General features: G+C 38.7%; 1 protein-coding gene across 3 annotated transcripts in view; it reads left to right on the top strand.

The window, feature by feature from the left end:
* The first annotated feature begins 352 nt into the window (after positions 1 to 352).
* Positions 353 to 19742, top strand: part of wdr17 (WD repeat domain 17) — a 53742-nt gene continuing 34352 nt past the window's right edge. For 2 of the 3 annotated variants that reach the window (XM_031895453.1, XM_004911173.4), the window contains exons 1-5: positions 353 to 506; positions 887 to 957; positions 16397 to 16525; positions 18707 to 18890; positions 19248 to 19478. In XM_031895453.1, the coding sequence (XP_031751313.1) occupies positions 437 to 506; positions 887 to 957; positions 16397 to 16525; positions 18707 to 18890; positions 19248 to 19478 (685 nt within the window). In that variant the 5' untranslated portion in view covers positions 353 to 436. Of the gene's footprint in view, positions 507 to 886; positions 958 to 10296; positions 10497 to 16396; positions 16526 to 18706; positions 18891 to 19247; positions 19479 to 19742 lie in introns of those variants that run through there. The other variant, XM_031895454.1, reaches the window with a different exon arrangement.

Genomic DNA, 19742 nt, shown 5'->3' with positions numbered 1-19742 from the left:
TTGGTACCTCAGGGGTTAAACACTGACCTTTTTTTTCAAGCATTCGTTTTATAATACTGTTATTTTAAACTTTGGCTATAATATTCACGTTTCAAGTATTTATTTATGTGACAAATACATTTTAGCTATTTATGTATTCATGTGTTTACTTCAGACACTGATTCTAGGATCCTTTACTTATAAATACCAGTAGGGGGTGCTGAAGGTACAAAAGAAGCGTATTGTTAACACAAAATGCCTCATTTCAGGATTTTACATGTAAGTTTGTGTTAAATTGATTAAGATTCTCATCTTTATATTCTGGTTCTTGCGCAATTTGGAGCGATTGTTGGTGGTGTGAGTGGAGCGGCTACAGGAGAGCATTAGGACCCTGCAGGCACCGGGAGGAAAGTCACACGGGCGGAAGGGAAGCAAGATGTTGATCGGGGGCATATGAATGAAAGAGGGATATAAGGAGAGTGACACGGCCGGGAACTCATACACCAAGGGACACTTCCATACTGGAAGTAAGTTGCTTACAAACAAGTGTTTTTATACACTGTGCTATGTGGGTACATTATATATGTTAAGGTAACATCGAACCGTATATTTAAAAAAGGGGGGCGCACTCATTTCTTATAACATATATGAGTTATTATTCAGATAGCACTTAGGTGCTTCCATTGAGAAATAACAATAACCTGAAAGCAAGTACCATCTGCCTGGCTTTCTGGGGGACGTGTATCAGGGCTGCAGGGTAATAAAACACAAGGTGCAAGGGAAAGCCGACATTCTTCTAAGGTGGGAGTCTTATCTGAAGGGCCTGATAGGAGCCACATCCAGTGGGATATTCTGCCCCATTCTGCCTCTCTCCGACCCTGAGCCGTCTCTGCAATCTTTTCCTTAGGGAAGGTTTCAGCACCAGGTCGCTGTCCGACTCCTGCCATCCATCACTCGGGCTTCCCCTCTCTGGCAAAGGTAGGAGCATGTACATTTCAGCGCTACATTTATACATATTCCTGTGTATATATATATATGTATACTAATATATAAAGCAAAGGGATTCCCAATGGATATGTTGCATCTGTGATTAAACCTTGTGTAATTTCTTTTGAAGGGGAATAGTGCTGTTTCTACTAGGGTTCCATCTCCTCAGTGTTTTAGCTTTTAGTGAACTTCTATTTTCCAAAAAAAGGGGCAAAAGGCATTCTGAGAGTTGTAATTTGACAAACAATGGCAATAATTTAAAATTTGCTAATACCTATTATTATGTCATAAGGACTGGTCATTTACGTCTAACAGGATAACCGCTAGATATTTTGATACTTTTAATGACAAATATCTTGGCTAGCAAATATTATAACAGACACATGTGTTGGGTTGGTTTTGTTTGAGGGGGAAAATGAGATTTAAAGGTGAATCCATGTGTCAGTGTGAAGTTTGCAAACATAAGTGCAGTCTTTTCCTGGGTTTTAAATTCCACAAACAGTAAGTTAAGGCTTCCATACATTTTTTTTTCATTTCTGGGAAGAACACTATTTAAAAGCTTGAAAAACACTGATTGCAACTGACTCCAACTCACATTTTAGGTAAAAGAACATTGAATACATGATTAAGATTGGTGGTGGTTGAGCCCAGCTCTTCAGAAAAGTACATGCTGATATTTGCACCGATGTAATGTACTGATATTTTTTACTGATGGCCCCACTGTCAGATTGAATCATTTCTCAGAGATGGCAACCCCTCATTTTTATCAGATGGAGAGTCACCATTCCACTTTTTGTAAACTTTCTATTAGAACAGAGATGTTCTGTTTCCCATGGCAAGCTTTCTATCGCAGTGCCATTGAACAGTCTTACCTCCCTTTCTGAGAGGTTTCTAGCCTGAATTTTACCTAAACTTGCCTGCATAGTTGAGAAAAAACTTGTGATTTTACTTTACTGCAAAGGTACAAGTCTACGCTAAGGTAAAAATACAGAAATTTCACTGGAGAGTGGCCAACATTTTTTTGTATGCATGTCCTTTTTAATGTGTGTGCTGATGTTGAGAAGTTGTCTAACATCTTGCCATTGTCTAACCAGTGCCCTCAGAATAAGGAGCAGATCATTATACAGAGGGATTACCTGTGGAGTGGCAATTTGTTTACTACTTACTCCTTACAGTCCTTCAAACAGTTACTTTGCAAGACCAGGAAGTTAGAAAGTGATAGTGATCTCAATTTCTTGTTTAGTCCAAGAAATAACAAAAACCATGGATACTTCTTAATTAAAACAATAGGCAAAAAGTATGTTCAGAGCAAGCACTATTGATTGAGATCATGTTGGAAAAGGGGGTATAAAGCCCCTTTAATTGGCATAGGCCTACTGGTTGTAAGAAGCCACAAAGCTACTCTATGACCATTTAAACAACTGTTATTATTATTATTGTTATTATTATTATTAATAATACATGTTTATAAAGTGCCAACATATTCCTCAGCACTGTATAATTAATGGGTTTATATTGTGAACATACAAGATTACATACAAAAGAAACCAATAAAGAGGGTACTGCTTAAAATTTAAAAGGAAAAGGGGTTGGGAAACAAAGTGTGAGGATGGCCAAGCTAAATAATTGTGTTTTAGATGTTTTGAAGGCAGAGATATTTGGAGAAAGTCAGACAAAGCATGGGAGAAACTTCCAGAGAGGGTTGCAGTGCTTGCAAAGTCTTGAAAATATGTATGTGAATTTTTAATCAGGTATTTTGTTTTATTTTAATGTTCCATTAGAGGATAAAATGTTCAGTTTCCCTTGGATATATGTGTGAGCGCTGGAACCCAGGCATGATTAGTGTTACAGTACCTTCTTTAAGTATAACAGCAACAAATAAACTGTTAATACATGTGATATGAGCTGTTATTACACTTACACGGTAGAAGCTAAAGCCTTATGGTGATGGCAGACAAGGAGATTTCTCGTCCGTGGTAAATCTGCGCTTCTCATGGCAATAAATCTCCCAGAAATGCCTTTTCGTACATCTGAATCCCCGCATGTAAAACACTTTACATGTATTAATCTGGTGTTTTTCCAGCGGGCGACAAATCTCCTTGTGTGTCCCTGCCCTTACATGTACAAAAGAAAAAAATGAAGAAAGCATCCAAGATTTGCATGAAAGGAAGGCAGAAAAAAGTGCCCCAATGAAGTGGTCCCTAAAGCAGATTATTAAAGGATCTACTGAATTCCTTGGAAGGTAAGACATTACAACTGGGTAGACTGGGCAGCATATTAGTTTGGAAAAGACAACTTATACCAGGTAGATCTACAATGTAAATACAGAGCCTAATTTGGCTTATTTTAAGTACAGTAATGTTGCAAGGTATTTCTGGGTCAGACAGCCTGTTTGCTTCCGATTGTTGAACTGAAACTTTCACAATCTGTGACTGGTAAGGAGATGTGTTCCTTATTGTTCCTACAACCCGTCTTTGTAGGAAAATATGTATAGCACTATGTAACCCTTTCAAACATTCTGTGCTTCCAATACCAGGGAGCTGTGATTTGGGCTATACACCAGTCATAACATATGTAGTAGGTTTATACAAATGAACAGAAGCTTGGTGGATTTTATTGAAAGAGGATTTAAGTTAAATGCATGTAAGCTGATTAGTGGCTGGATATGCTACATTATAATGTTAGATTGCTACTCCTTGGTTGCTTTCTCATATTGAATATGTCTGTACAGTACATGCTAAAATAACCTACCAATACAATTATGTAGTTCAATGGAGAATAAACGAGTCAGTGTTAGATATCCTTGGATACTTATGCAAACTAACAAACACATCTGTACCCTGGGGTTTAGCTCTACAAGTATTTAACCACATACATATGAATTTAGCAGCTGCCTTGTGTTTTCATTCTCTCCTTCCTAAATCTTGGTATGTCTCCTCAAACTGTTCTTCCTCACCTCCTCTATTCCTAAAAAAAGCATAAGCACATAACATTATAATGCAAATAACAAAATAATGTAAATAAAAACTGATGTAGAAAACTAAGGTAAGAAAGAATGTGTACATTGAAATTGATATTATCACTGTATTATAGCCTAAAGTAGAAATACATTCACAGGAAAGTGAGTCTGAGAAAATGAGAAAAAGACACTGAACTAAGCTCTCTAAATACTGGGGGATGTATTGCATCAGGCCCTAGGCCTTGTTAAATTTGAAATTTTACATGGGGCTAGCAAAGTTCTTTATTTCCCAGGGTGCCACAGCCATGTGTTTTGATAAACTTTAGTCAAACTTTACTGCTGTGATGCAAATTGGACTGATATCACCTCCCTCACCCCCCTCCCCCAGCAGCCAATCAGCAGAACAATGGGAAGGTAGCAAAATAGCAAAGTCCAGCTTGGGACTCCTCCAGTTACATTGAAGTAGGAGAAAAAAATATATTACCTGAAAGCAGTTCTAATGTGTAGCACTGGCTCCTTCTGAAAGCTCAGACTCAGGCAGAATGCACTGAGATGGCGCCTAGACACCAATATTACAACTAAAAAAAATACATTTGTTGGTTTAAGAATAAAATTTTAAATGGTAGAGGGAATTATTTGCTATGTAAACAGTGTAATTTAGAAATAAAAAGTACCAACCAATAAATCTTAATATTAATAAGACTTAATATTAATAAGTCTACACTCTAAACCGACATCTAAAGAATGGTGTGTAAATGTAGATTTTAGAGTAGCAGTGATGATTAATTTATGCACACAAACAAATTAATGAATAATAATAGGATATAATGGTGCAACTGGGAAATGTTTCCAGGCAACTGAAGAGTCTTGTGTTTTCACAAGATGTCTTTCTTAGAACCTTGTATTACAAAACATGCATATCTGTGGAACATGCCAGTGTTTTACACTGGGTGTCTTTCTGGAAGTTATTCAGTGTCACATCACTCACCTGCAACAAGTTGCTGTTTAAGGGCCGAGCCAGATGTGCAAATGTAATCTCTGGAAGTTTCTTGCTAATGACTAATTTTTCACTATAGCAGCTGAAGAAGTCTGTAAGACTGAGCCAGCACAATACAGATTTGGGGTATGTAAGCCACATTATCACATTGGGCTTGTCTTGCTTTAGTAGGAAACATATCGGGTTCCCCACTTCCATGGCCAGGTTAATTACAGCACCTCAACATGCCTGTCCTACATTTTGGATTTCTTTGGCACAGCCCTAGGTCTAGGGTTCCACTTGCTTGTGCTTTCCAGAGGTGAAGGATGCTTGTGTACGTGTGCATCAAATGTCTTGGAGCAGTGCACTGGGCATGGGGAGAAAAAAGGGAGGTTTTAAGATGTGTATGGCTGCTAACTGTAAGGGTGAAGACATATGGAGCCTATAGTAGCAGCTTCTTGTCACAGCTATTAAAGGAGAAGGAAAGGCTAAGTCACTTGAGTGTGCCAAAATGTTAGGCACCCCCAAGTGACTTTAATCGCTTACCTTGTACCCCGGGCTGGTGCCCCTGTTAGGAGAAAACCGCACCAGCCCGGGGTACCTGTAGCGAGTGCTTCCTTCTTCTGCGGCGAATTCCCTGGGCCGGTGCATGCGCATTAGAGTGAAAAGCCGACTTTATTGTTAAAGTTCGGCATTTTACTCTAATGCGCATGCGCAGCGCGCCAACGTGGAAGAAGGAAGCACTGCAGCTACCCCGGGCTGGTGCGGTTCTCTTTTAACAGGGGCACCAGCCCAGGGTACAAGGTAAGCGATTTAAGTCACTTGGGGGTGCCTAACATTTTGGCACCCCCAAGTGACTTAGGCTTTCCTTCTCCTTTAAACAGCAGAAAATACCCTGCCATAAACAATACTGAGAATTGCCTCTGCTAAAACACACACAGATACAATGTGAATGATCAGCATTGTGTATTTTTGTAGCCGTGACAAGTAGCTGCTACTAGTAGCTCTGTGTGTCTTCACCCTAATATAAATTATTTCAATTAAGCTGTGTTTCAAAGGCTAAACTATTGCTAATATCACTAGACTTTATGTGAAAATAAGTATCTACATTATTCAGGACTGTGGATAATCAAATCTGTGGTGCAAATACCAGCATACCATTGCTGTAGATTGTACTTTTTAGGGTCCTATTTTTCCCTGTAGGAAAAAGCAGTGCTAGTCAACTTGTGGTCCTGGCCATAGCTGCTGGCCAGCATGACTGACAGTGGCTGCAGGGGTTAACCATTATGTTTTATTAATAAAGGGTCAACTAGACTGCTCAAGATATGTTCAATAATTTTCATCATCCCCTCCCCCTTGCTTGTGTCAGATTGATCAGAAGCCATTTAACTGTGTGTTTAGACAAGTGATCGCCAACCAGTGGCTCATGAACAACATGTTGCTTCCCACCCCCTTTGATGTTGCTCCCAGCGGCCCTTTTGTATATTTCTGGCTGGGAGGCAAGTTTTGTAAGCCTGCCTCCTGCAGGCTAGCAGTTCACACTGGGCTACCAAATATCCAATCACAGCCCTTACTTGGAATCCTGAAATAACTTTTTTTCATGCGTGTGTCGCTCACCAACATTTTTTTCATCTTAGTGTAACTCATGAAGGTGGGGTGACTCAAAAGGTTGGAGATCCATGGTTTCCCAGGTTGTGACTCAAAAGGTTGGGGGTCCCTGGTTTAGACTGTGGGGTAAAAACAGAGCAAACTGACACCAGTTTACCCACAGTGCAACATTTCCTCATTAAGGGCCGATTCACTAAAGGCCGAAAAAACGAGTGATATTTATAGCATGTGTTAGAAATATTATCACTTCTTATATTTTGAGAATTAACGATCGATTCACTAAAAGGACACTTGTCTGAATTAAGAAGCGATTTTATTGTCGTTATTTATCTGGCGATTACATATTTTTAAGCGATATTTTAAACCATGCAATTAATGTATGCGTTATTTCGTAGCACGCAATATTAGCGCAAGCTATTATGCACGTAACCGTTAATTTCTGAAAACTACTGTTCTGAAAATGACCGTTTCCCTGAAAACTGGAGGATGCATCACTCTAGGACGATCACATACTTGAAAAAATCCGACTGCAAACTCCATCTTGTCACCACAGACAATCACCAGCTGCAGTTCTGTTTAGTAGCGCCTACTCCTGGGAGGCGTTAAGTTTCACAGTAATTATCGCCACATTTTATGCTTTTAACGCTTTAAATATGCGATATGAGTAGTAACACATGCGAAATTACTTTGATGAATTGGTACTTAATTATCGAACACTTTTTAACGCATAAAACTATGCTTTAAGCGTTAATGACCTTTTGTGAATTGGCCCCTAAGTGTGAGGTGAATTAAGAGTATTGGGTGAACCTTCCCGCAGGTTGTGGGCCGGCCCGCACATCACTAATGTATATATTTGAATTCTCTGCACTCCTGAAACCATGTTGCAGCTGAACAGGTGGTGAAAAGAACTGATTTCTGTTACATCTGTAATTGCAGATAAAAGCAAACATTGCTTTTATCTGCAATTACATTTATTTTGAAAAAATCTTTAAAACCATCTAAATGCTTTAATTAAAGGAAATGTATACCCCACGGGTGACCAGCAACACATACAAAATCACAGGTCAGTCATCTGTGATTTTTTTTTACGTTGAGGGTTAATTGTGGTTTTTTTCCCCACGCTGCAGGTGACCTCTGATTTCTCCTGGGGGAGCGGAAAATATTTTTTTTGGGGGGGGGGAATTATTTAAGCCACTGTCTAAACATTCTGATTTGTTCAGTAAAGAATTTGTTCAGTAAAGCTAAGTATAGAGATATAGAGAGGAATACAGAGCTTACTCAAGAGGCTGCATGATGAATATCTCTGATTCACATCATTACCGTGGAAACAATGCTTTGAAGTTGCTTTTTTTAGTTTTCAGAATCTCTTTCTCATGAAAGGGATGTCACAAAAGGAATGGAGAGCTGCACAGGAGACCTCACTTTTTTATCATGAAATCCTTTTGTATATCTATGTGTTGTATCTACCCACTCTTTGCCATGTAACATAGCTTTATGTTAGGGATGTACCAGAGCCTTGAATCTGTTATGGATTAAGCAGAATTTACTTACATTTTGCAATATTTTAAGTTACATCATTACTATAATATGTATTATGGGTTGGGTGTTTTGAATCTTTATTACAAATTTTCATTATATGTTAATTATGGCATATGTAGAAAACTACTCAATCACAGTGACTCACTGTTAAAAATCAACTTACAGTTGAGGATCTGATCTGCTACGGTTCCCCTTTAAACTGGTTGCTAAGCGTTAATTACCCTAGCAACCAGTGAGTACTGGTACTTTTAAAATCAAAATGAAAGATGACTAGTGTAGAGTCTGAACAGAATAAAATAATCAATACAAGATAACACCGACTTAGACTCACAGTCAATTTGTTTTTAGGTGCTGGGGTTACTGACCATGGACAACTAAACAGCATTTTGAAAATCAATTAAAAATAAATAGTGAATACCAATTGAACAGTTATTTAAAATTGGTCCATCTATAAAATACCAAAAGTTAAAGTAATGGTAAACTAATCATGATCTTCCACATGTAAAAAGAAATGACTTTGATAAAGGATGCCTGTACCTCATAAGTGGGTGAATGGATCATGGAAATTTAATAAGGGGTTGTCTTTAGTACCAACCCTGATGGATTATTTGTGCTACTTACTGCATGAGGGATTTTCAGATATTTATAAAATGTTTTCTTTGCTTCAACTGTTCTTCTAACATATAATGTAAGAGGACTCATCTGTTAAGTGGGTTGCATGTTAATATCCAATTTTAAACCTACGTGACTTATTCTGACTTTATGCTACACATTTCACATCACCTTGTGCTTTCATTTTCAAATAATTGCTAGAAGTAATTAGCCTGTAATTAGCCTGTAATTACTTTTTTTCAGCATTGAAATATCTTCTTATTCAATACCCTAATTTGGACTAAAATAACTGATATTGTTGGGTTTGTGTCATCTATATGTAAATATAAGGCCTCCTTTTCAATATCTGTCACTTATACACATTTGCAGACGCCCGTTATTTACCCATATTGTCTCTGTGGTACCTGAATGTTAACCTATGTAGTGTTGTATATTGAGCTGAAGTTTGTCAGTCTGTTCTCTTGGTGTCTTACCTTCCAACCAGTGCACGGTTCAGTGATTAGTGCCCTACCTTTTTCACATAGTAAATCTCAAAAGGACCGGTATAACTTTGTAATATGGACATTATTAATTATTTTCACTAAAACATATACGAAATAGCACTGCATGTAAATCGTACTCTACTGGAAAGGCTTTAGCTACTCCTTACCATTTTTGAGATCTCACTCACCTTTTAATATATTGCATACAAATTAACCCAAATTACTGTTGCCTATCTAAGAAATGACCATTTGGTTCACCCCGTAGCCTTTATTTTGGTACCATTATTCCACAGGATAAAATATTTAAAACTTTAAATTCACCTTTTTAGTAGTGTAAAATGCAGTTTGCCATTCCCACCAATATATGGGTCCAATCAGATGTTTGCTTCCAAAAAAGAACATATGTATGTTACTGGTAAAGGCCATACACGTTAAAATTCACTCATTTGGCGAGGTCGCCAACAGGCAGATTTTTCCCAATATGCCCACCTAAGGCTAATTTGATTGTTTGGCCGTGAGGTCCGCATTAATAAGCCAAAGCTGTCCCCAATCTGACAGGAAAATCAATTTCCGGCCAAATATTGGTCGGGGAGGCCAGTCGGGGGTCCCTATACACAGGTAGATAAGCTGCTGATGTAATATTGGGGTGTAGTCACACCCCAATATATACATTTTATATATATATATATATATATATATATATATAAGAAGAAAAAGAAGCCGCTCTCTCAGGACTTAGGTGCAAAAATAAAAAGTAATTTATTGAGTAGACGAACTGACGTTTCGGCTGAACACCTCAGCCTTTCTCAGACTTTGAGAAAGGCTGAGGTGTTCAGCCGAAACGTCAGTTCGTCTACTCAATAAATTACTTTTTATTTTTGCACCTAAGTCCTGAGAGAGCGGCTTCTTTTTCTTCCTATCTCGGTTTCACTGTGAAGACTGCACCCAGGCGGATTTGAGATTTATACGTGAGTGCCAGTATTGCATTTTGACTATATATATATATATATATTGTTTTCTTATTTGGCCACTGCTGTGTAAAGTGTTTGTACACGTGCATGTAGGGGAAAAGACATAGCAGAATTAGCCCTATCAGACAGTTCAGTTGCCAGGCTACTGACAGTGCGGTGTATATGTGCTGCCTGACACAATGCTCAGGCTTTTCTCCTGCATCCTTTAGGAAGTCTGCATTATTCAGAGAGCTAGCAGGCTTCCTCCATCCCTTTAGTGAGCTATATTTTTGTGTGCGTGTGGTGAAAAGAATCCAGGGATACATCAGTTCTTGAGTCGGGAAAGATCTGGAATGGACATGGAAATCCTTAAATGGTTTACAAAATATGATACATATGTGAAGGTAGGGTTATCTAAGAGACGTTTAACAATGTATAGTGCAAACAGCCTGAATCTTAGTGGATGCTTTTCTTATATCTATATCTCTTTATGTTGCCAGTTTTTGTTTTTGTTTTTTTATTAAGGACTTTCAGTTTTAATTTTTTTTTTTTTTGGATTGTGTTCTATGTATAGTCATCATGGGGGAATTCTCCGTTTGCTGAGGGTAAAGCGTAGCTACAAAGGGAAATGCTTATTCTGCTTTCTCCTATCTCCGTGGAAACGGATATTCTTTGATTTTAGCTGCTGTTGCAATGGGATCATTTTACTACGATCTGAGCCTCCTAGATCAATTTGCCTCTTTATCCGTAGAAAGTATGCAGTAGAGAGCACAAAATATGCACCCAATAAAAGGCACCATTAGATAACAAGTTAAAGGTGAGCGGTAGAAGAGGGTGCAGGGATTTATTTCTGATGGGTTTCTGAGCATCTTTGTCAACTCCTGTGCTGCCATTTTGCTCAGTGACTGAATGGTTTGTTCCTAATACAATCAGAATGGATATGTAAAGGGAAACTTAGATGCAAGTGGAATGTACATGCAGTTTGTGCATCATGAGAAACAACAGCCCATGTGCTTGTCTCCCTTTATAACGTGCATTTGTAGCAGTGTTTGGCACTGTATTATCTTGTATTGCTTTGGATGCCCTGCTGGCTATCAGCAATGTTCCAGCTGCTACTAAGCTGTGACTGGCTGCTTATAATGTGAGCTGTAGTTGAACAACTCAGCAGCATAATTTAGCTATGTAGAAAGTTGACAGCATTTGAATTCCAAACTGCAGAACTGTATTGCTGACGTTCAGCTAACTTATTACGTAAATTTGTCAACACTTTCAGACTAATAGGATAGCAAGACACTGTGGGCACTGACAGGGTCAGATTGGGGTGTGTGGGGCTGCCACCCCAGGGGCCCAGGGGCCACCACCTCACGGCAATTGGGGAAGGTGGTCAGCGGAGGAGCGCCAATACTTCCTGGCACGGATCGGGCCTGGGTTGCCTGGGCTGGTGGGGCCCACCGGGTTACTTCTCGGTGTCCTGCCGGCCCAGTCCGACCTTGGCTACTAAGGTTCATCATAGCGGCTTGCTGGAAAGTTTGGGACAAGGACTGTTTGGACATCTCAGAGCAACATGTATGTACCATCATTAGTTAGTGTAGGGATTCTTAACCCATGGATCAGGTTGCAAATATGGGTCCCCATTCTGATTAGGGCAGGTCCTTGGTGTCCCCTTTAATAATGCAACGTTTCTTCCTTCAGTAAAAAATAGTATTGCATGATGGTGGGAAAGACAAAGCTTAAATAAGTCTTTTACTTTGATTGTTTTATTGTTACTGTGTTCGCTTAAAGAAAATTATCATAAAATATTATTTATGGTCTAAGTAATGTGAAGCCTTAAAGGAACACCAAAAAATCTAAGTGTTTTAAAGTAATGTACTGTTGTCCTGCACTGATAAAAATTGTGTGTTTGTTACAGAAACACTACATAGTTTATATAAACAAACCACCGTGTAGCCATGGAAGCAGCCATTCAAGCTGGAAAAAGGAGAAAAGGCACAGATTACATAACAAGTAATAGATATGCTCTGTAGAATACTATGGTGTTTTACAGAGGTTATCTGTTATCAGTTATGTAACCTGTGCCATTTAGCCCTATTTCAGTTTGAATATGTAGCCCCATGGCACACACACACAGCAGCTTTGTTTATATAAACACAACTTTTACCAGTGCAGGGCACCTGTACATTATTTTCTAAATACCTTGAAACACTTTGATTTTTTGATAGTGCTGGTTCTTTAAAACTTTGAATGATAATCCCCCAAAATGTGTAGGTCCAGAGGGATCCTGTCCACACAAACCTGCTATTTTGTTCTTGAAATCTTGCCATCTCCTGCCATTGTCCAGTGTCATTTTCATTCTTTAGCATACAGCACTCACTAGAAAGAAATTGAAATGCATCTGAGTAGCTAAAAGCACTACTTCAGCTTCTTACTGATGTGCAGCCAAAATAATTATATTCTGCTTTGAGTACCAACCTGAAAACATGTTAAAGAATCCATTGCATAGAGAGATACTGCAGTAGTTTTGGGACAGTAAAGCATCCTTAGCACACCCATATAGGATGAAATGCAGAAAGGCAAACACCTAATATATTTGTTATCGTTGGAGTTATATATATATAGCCTGCCTTCATGCCGTCTAGGTGTCCTCCCATCTGAGCTGCAGCATGCTAGTTCATCGTGCTTGCATGCTTGTGTGCAAGTTATGTTGCTTCTACACACCATGCTTCATGTATATTCATATACCTAACCCTGTCAACCTATTGGATTACTTCTGGCTCTCATTGACAGGAGGCATTGAAAAAACAGATTTTCGGTTTGGACAGAACATCTGAGACCCATTGGATCTATAGCCTAAGAGGCCCCACTTATGGCAGTTTGATCGAAATCAGACACTTACTTAAACATATTATAACAGTGTAGGCCAGCTGTATTAACAAAGGAATCATGCATAGCTTATGTCTGTTATATTGATGCTTAGGTTGGTTCCCAAATGCTCTGCTGAGTGGCTGGAAAAATATATTCTAAGGTTTTTATGCCAAGCCAGTAACTTCTCTCTTCTTCTCTTACTAGTTAGCTATATTTTGCACACTGAGAGGTGCACTTTAAATAAAGCCTATTTTTTTCCTGACTGTAGCCAGTCGGCCAAAATGACAGGCAGGTGGGGCTGTTGTTTGAAATGCATTACACTAACAGTTTATAGGCTACTAATCTCTTGAAAACTAGAAAACAAAGGGAAACTCTGCTCAAACACAACTTAAGCTTTTTGGAACGTAAACATAATTTCAAGCAACTTTGCAATATACATCAATTAAAAAATATGCAGCCTTTTCATGATTTTAACTTAATTATATGGTTTGGAACACTTGCCTAATCTTGGCCCCCTGTTCCCCTGCTGATCTGGCTGACTACTATGAGACTCAAAAAAAAAATGTAACAGTAGTCAACTGTCCTCAGCCTGCATCCTCCAAATCCCACAATTCCCTGCACACGTGATGTCAATAAGGAAAGGAACATTACAGTGCAATGCAATATGGGCTATGTAGTTCCTGCATGCTGTCTGTAAGCTGTGGAGAAGTTGTTACAATTTGTAACATCAATGTTTTAGTCCCTCCTCCCCTGCCAGGATTTTAAATGCAGCAGAAAGAGAAGAACTGTTTTGCATTGATTTCAGCATATACAGTAAAATGGTATTTATTCATACTTTTTGAAGGAACAGATTACAGTGATAGGTTAAGGTGTTGTGTGGGGCTCTTTAGAGTTCCCCTTTAAGGTACATTGCAAAATTGCTTAGGAGGGCAATTTTAGAACAACAATTGTTTATTGATTTATTTGTACAGTTTAGATTTCACTTAAATTGGGTTGTGAACCAAAATTTAACATTATGTCAAATTTGATTCTGAGCACCTTTGCAATGCACAATATTAAAAATGTTAATTATATTAAAGTTATATATAAATAGAATTACTATTGAAAACACTGTGTTTTTCTACTGCCTCCTCTTCTGGCCCTAATTACCATTGTACCATTGAAACAATGAACAATAGCCAGCACTCCCCCAGCAAATAATCTAGTTATCAATGCATCTGATGCTCAGTGATTTACAGACCTATAAAAAAGGAGAATGACTGTGCAAGGCAATGAGAGAACTGGAGTCCTGGCTGGGAGAGCTGGCTATTACATTGTTTTTTCTAACTTGGCTAACATTTTCCTTCAACTAAAACCTGGCCCTCCTGAGACCCTTTCTCTTCATATTCTTTTACTTCCCTTCCATGATTAGTTCTGTAACTCAAGCTTTACCTACATGCCAATTACATGGTGCTAAACCTACTTGCTATTACAAGCTGTAACATGCTTTGCTTACATTCTGTATAGCTGCTAATGACGACTTTGGTTTCAATAAATATGTAATGTACGTATAATATTAAAATATTAAAGATTTTAAAAAACAGAGACAGTATATGTATATTTGTATTTATAAAGTGTTATAGTACACAGCACTGTACAGCAGAACAAATGGGGGTCATTACAATGATAAAAAAAGGTAAATAGAAAGTACAGTTACTTTCAGATTTAAGTGCTAAATATTAAAGAGACAAAACGCCCTTGTCCCATAGAGCTTACAATCTAATTTAAGTATACAGTACATGAGCTGTGCTTCAGGGAATCCTGGGCATACTGGCACCGTGGTTATCATAGATACAACCACCCACTCAACCCCATTTAACTTCGCTGCATACACGTTATGTATTAGTGTACCCCAGAGTAGGGATTACCCCAGAGTAGGGATAAAGAGGCACTGTTTGGTACGGTATTAAAAGATAAATAAATCCCCATTGGCTTTAAATTGTTAGCCTCTGCACCCCCCAAACTGTATCATCCCCACTCCATAATGTAGATGTTTCCCAGTTATCGCTGCTGGGGTCTGTTTTGGTCCCAATTACCTAGCAGTGATAGGTGACCTGTGTGCCTACTGGAAGCCTACAGTACCTATGGTCCTGAATTAGTGTGCTTACTAATGCTTCTGTATTTATACCCTACTTTGGTGGAGCAAATGGAAATTTGGTTCTAAATATTTAAATTTCTAAAAACTAGCAAAATAAACCACCCTATTAAAGCAGCTCTCTATTGCTATGCTTTCTTTTGCAGATATCAAAAACGTAATTTTTTCTTAATGGCAGATGCAAAAATAATGAATAATTCTTAATAATTGCAGCTGTAGAATATTTGCCCTGCCATATGCTACTATTGTATTAAATTAGCCTTTATTAACTACTCTTTTTAATGCAACATGTCTGACTTTAGGGATAGGCATAAGCAATTACTGTGCATGTTATAATATTATCAGTTGCTAAGGTTCTGCCTGATTCATAAAAGAATGTTCTAGTTTCAAGTAAAACATTCTGTTCCTTCCAAAGAGCTTTATAGCTGTTACTACATATAGCATGGGAAGATATGGCTCCTGTAATAAATTTGCTTTCACATTCCCTTCTCTAATATCTAGCCTATATCCCCTGTTCTTGGTTTACTAGTCATTATGTCTGACAGCTTCCTTAGTAACCACAGCTTGCTTGTAGCATGCATAAAGGTTCTCAGGGAACTTTTAATGGAATGAGGGATTGATACATAAGGGATGTTATGGAGCATAGCAGAAGCAGTATGAACAGGGGAGGACAAGGGGTATGAAGTTAGGTAGAAATACAAGCCAAAACAAACCCAAAACATGTTGCTAGTGACTTATTCTTTAGGTTTTGGTTCCTAAGACACCAATAAACAATGTGGCTGACCCAACCTCTAGATGAGCTTGATTCATAAAGCAGCGTAGGCCATTTGTTTTATACCAGCCACACCACATGCTCCCGCTTCTTCTTCTACACATCTGCAGCTCTTGAATCTCGGGAATTGTTACGCTATACTGCAATTTTGCAGAACCTTCAAAGGGAATAGTCACAGTGTAGAACATTATCAAAATTTTCTAGACACACTTCAAGACAGTTTATTATTCCCAAAGGAAATAATGCAGCAGTTACTAGTAAATTACATTTTATCTTATATATTAGCTTATTTCAGGTATCTTTACCTTGTCTGTCATATGCAGTGGCTACTAGAGAATCAAGGAGCAGTTTAAATAGGATCCATGTTCATTGGACCAAGGCTGCCTTCTTGCAGGCCCTGTTTCTCTTCCTGACTGAGGGGTGGTTGTAGTTCTGCATTATTGCACCACAAAATTTGCCCAACATTTTAATAGTACATAGGGATAATGCATTTCCTCATTACTGTGTTTTTATGTATTTTAATTATTTGGTTGCAGGCAAAAATGTCTCAAGTAAAGCAAGTTGGTCTTCTGGCCGCTGGATGCCAGCCGTGGAACAAAGATGTCTGTGCTGCTAGTGGAGACAGGTTTGCCTACTGTGCCACGCTTGCAATCTATGTGTACCAGGTAAATTCACCATCTGCACCCTAATACATTATACTAATGTCTAGGAATATCACAGATTTTGGCACAGAAACTTGATTTATAAAGCAAATAGGGGGGCAAGCAGCCAATTTATCATTGCAAAATATTTTTTTCTGAACACTATACCTTCAGAATTAACACTTTACCAACATATAATGTATATCACACTAAAAGGCCTATTAAAAAAATCTTACCAAGCTGGAATATATATGTCAGTAAATATTGCCCTTTTACATTTTTTCCCTTGCCCCACCATTTAGTGATGGGCTGTGTGCTCCCTCAGAAATCAGCTGACAGGAAATAATGCAGCTCTAACTGTAACAGGTAGAAGTGTAGGAGTAAAAGACAGTGCCTTTGGATTGTTTGTGTGAATCATAGAATCCCAGGGGACAATAATTCACTCTACCATTTAAAATGTTATTCTTGAACCAACAAATGAATTTGTTTAGCTGTAATATTGGTGTGTAGGCGCCACCTCAGTGCATTGTTCCTGAGTCTGAGCTTGCAGAAGGAGCCATCACTACATATTAGAACTGCTTTCAGGTAACATATAAGTTGTGGAATTCCCTCCCCGAATCAGTTGTGCTGGCTGATACATTATATAACTTTAAGAGGGGGCTGGATGGATTCTTAGCAAGTGAGGGAATACAGGGTTATGGGAGATAGCTCTCAGTACAAGTGAGGGAATACAGGGTTATGGGAGATAGCTCTCAGTACAAGTGAGGAAATACAGGGTTATGGGAGATAGCTCTTAGTACTGGTCCTGGTCCTATTGCCATCTTGGAGTCAGGAAGGAATTTTTCCCCTCTGCGGCAAATTAGAGAGGCTTCAGATGGGGTTTTTTTGCTTTCCTCTGGATCAACTAGAAGTTAGGCAGGTTATATATAGGCATTATGGTTGAATGTGATGGACGTATGTCTTTTTTCAACCAAACTTACTATATTGTTTCTCCTACTCCCAAGTAACTGGGGGAGTCCTAAGCCAGACTTGGATTTCTTACTATTGAGTGCTATTCTGATATCTACTAGGAGCTGCTATATAGCTTCCTTCCCATTGTTCTGCTCATCGGCTGCTGGGAGGGGGTGATATTACTCCAACTTGCAGCACAGCAGTAAAGTGTGACTGAATTTTATCAGACCACAGGTCACATGGCTGTGGCACCCTAGGAAATGAAGAATATGGCTAGCCCCATGTGAAATTTGAAAATTATATATAAAAAAATCTATTTGTGTTTTTGAAAAACAGGATTCAATGCAGGATTCTGCTGGAGAAGCTCTATTACCTGATGCATTTTGAAAAAACATGTTTTCCCATAACAGTATTCCTTTAAGGCCTGAAGTGCAATGTGCAAAGTGCAATTATATGCTGAAGTTGCTGTGTTTTTTTACTCACAATACATTGTTTTTTTCCATAATTCAAGCATAATTGCAGCTGATGTGTTAATACCCCATGATCAAGATGTATTTCTGTCAAAAGGACATTTGCCTGCAATTGCACAAGTGTGCTGCATCTATTGACTCAGACAGACCACTGTGATTCCCCTGTGTCAGTAGACCCCACTTGCACAAAATTTGTAAGTGACCAAATGGAATGAAGACAAAAGCACAAGGAGTGACTTTAGATCAGTGGTTCTCATCCTTCCTAATGCCGCGACCCTTTAATACAGTTCCTTATGTTGTGGTGACCCCCAACCATAAAATTATTCCTAAGACCTTTGGAAATATGTGTTTTCCGATGGTCTTAGGCGACCCCTGTGAAAGGGTCGTTCGACCCCCAAAGGGGTCCTGACCCACAGGTTGAGATGCAAGTACCATTAATGAATTACATTTTTTCACGCAATGACTGCACCAAACATTGGGTAAAGAGAAATATTGAATTATTAGTGTTCCTATTCTCCCTGTTTTCAGCCTACAACTAAACAAATGTAAATACAGGTATATCAAAAATCACAATATATAGAAAATAAAGACTAATTGCAAATTGTTTTGGAATTCTGAAGTTTTCATAACTATCTTTGCTAAAGCACTAACCACTAGTTAGCTTTATGGAAGTTTAATCCAACACATAAATCAACTTCAGCTTGCGTTGTTCTGCTATTGTCATGCAAACTCTTGTTTTAACTTTATAAGATGCACATCCTACAAGTTGCTGTCTTGTTTCTAGTTGGATCACCGTTACAATGAATTTAAACTGCGGGCCATTATGTCCGAGCACAAGAAGACAATCACAGCAATATCTTGGTGTCCGCACAACCCAGATATGTTTGCAAGTGCCAGCGCTGATAATCTTGTCATCATTTGGAATGTGGCTGAGCAGAAAGTTGTTGCTAGGCTCGATAGCACAAAAGGTACAATTACAGGAAAAACAATCCTCTGTTTTCATTTTTATGCATATATTTCCCATTTGATAGCATACTCATTCATACAGTAGAGTTCATTGGCAATGCTATGTATACCTAATTAGCAGCATTAAGTATATGCAGCATACATTTAAATTAATAGCTGATACCAATGATATTTTTGCAGGCTGAGTATACTGCAATTTATTTTAGATGCATTCTTTTCAGTGAATTGGCTTGCTGTGCAGCCAAGTGGAATGCAGCTGAACTAGGACACTGAAAAGAATATATGCTCATCAGAGTGACTTGTAGGGGAACAGATCATGGTGTACAAGATAAGGCAGTGTTTCTTTTTCATTGCGTTAGGAATGCCAGCCTCTCTTAGCTGGTGCTGGAACTCTGCAGATGCTGTTGCATTTGTTTCACACCGAGGGCCCCTCTACATTTGGACTGTTTCCGGATCAGATTGTGGTGTGGCCGTTCACAAAGAGGCACATAGTTTCCTGTCAGACATCTGTCTGTTCCGGTGGCATCCAAAGAAAAAAGGCAAAGTGGTTTTCGGGCACACAGATGGAAGCCTTTCAATTTTCCAGCCAGGTAAATTGGTCTGTGGTTCAGTTGGTAATAACATTTCCAAGCATGCTCATTGTGATGTATGAAAATGTTTATATCCCTAGAACAATGCTGTCCAACTTCTGTGGTGCTGAGGGACGGAATTTCTCTAGCATACATAGTGGAGGGCTGCTAATGGAAGCCAATGTTGACCACGCCCCTTTTTAAACCACACCCACTTCAAACCACCCCCATGTTATCACAAGAGCTTTTAAGACCATGCTCACATTAATGGTGGTAGCACAGCAA

This window comes from Xenopus tropicalis, chromosome 1, assembly GCF_000004195.4.
Source record: "Xenopus tropicalis strain Nigerian chromosome 1, UCB_Xtro_10.0, whole genome shotgun sequence".
In the NCBI taxonomy this organism is placed as follows: Eukaryota; Metazoa; Chordata; class Amphibia; order Anura; family Pipidae; genus Xenopus; species Xenopus tropicalis.
This window is presented reverse-complemented; position numbering and strand designations above follow the sequence as displayed.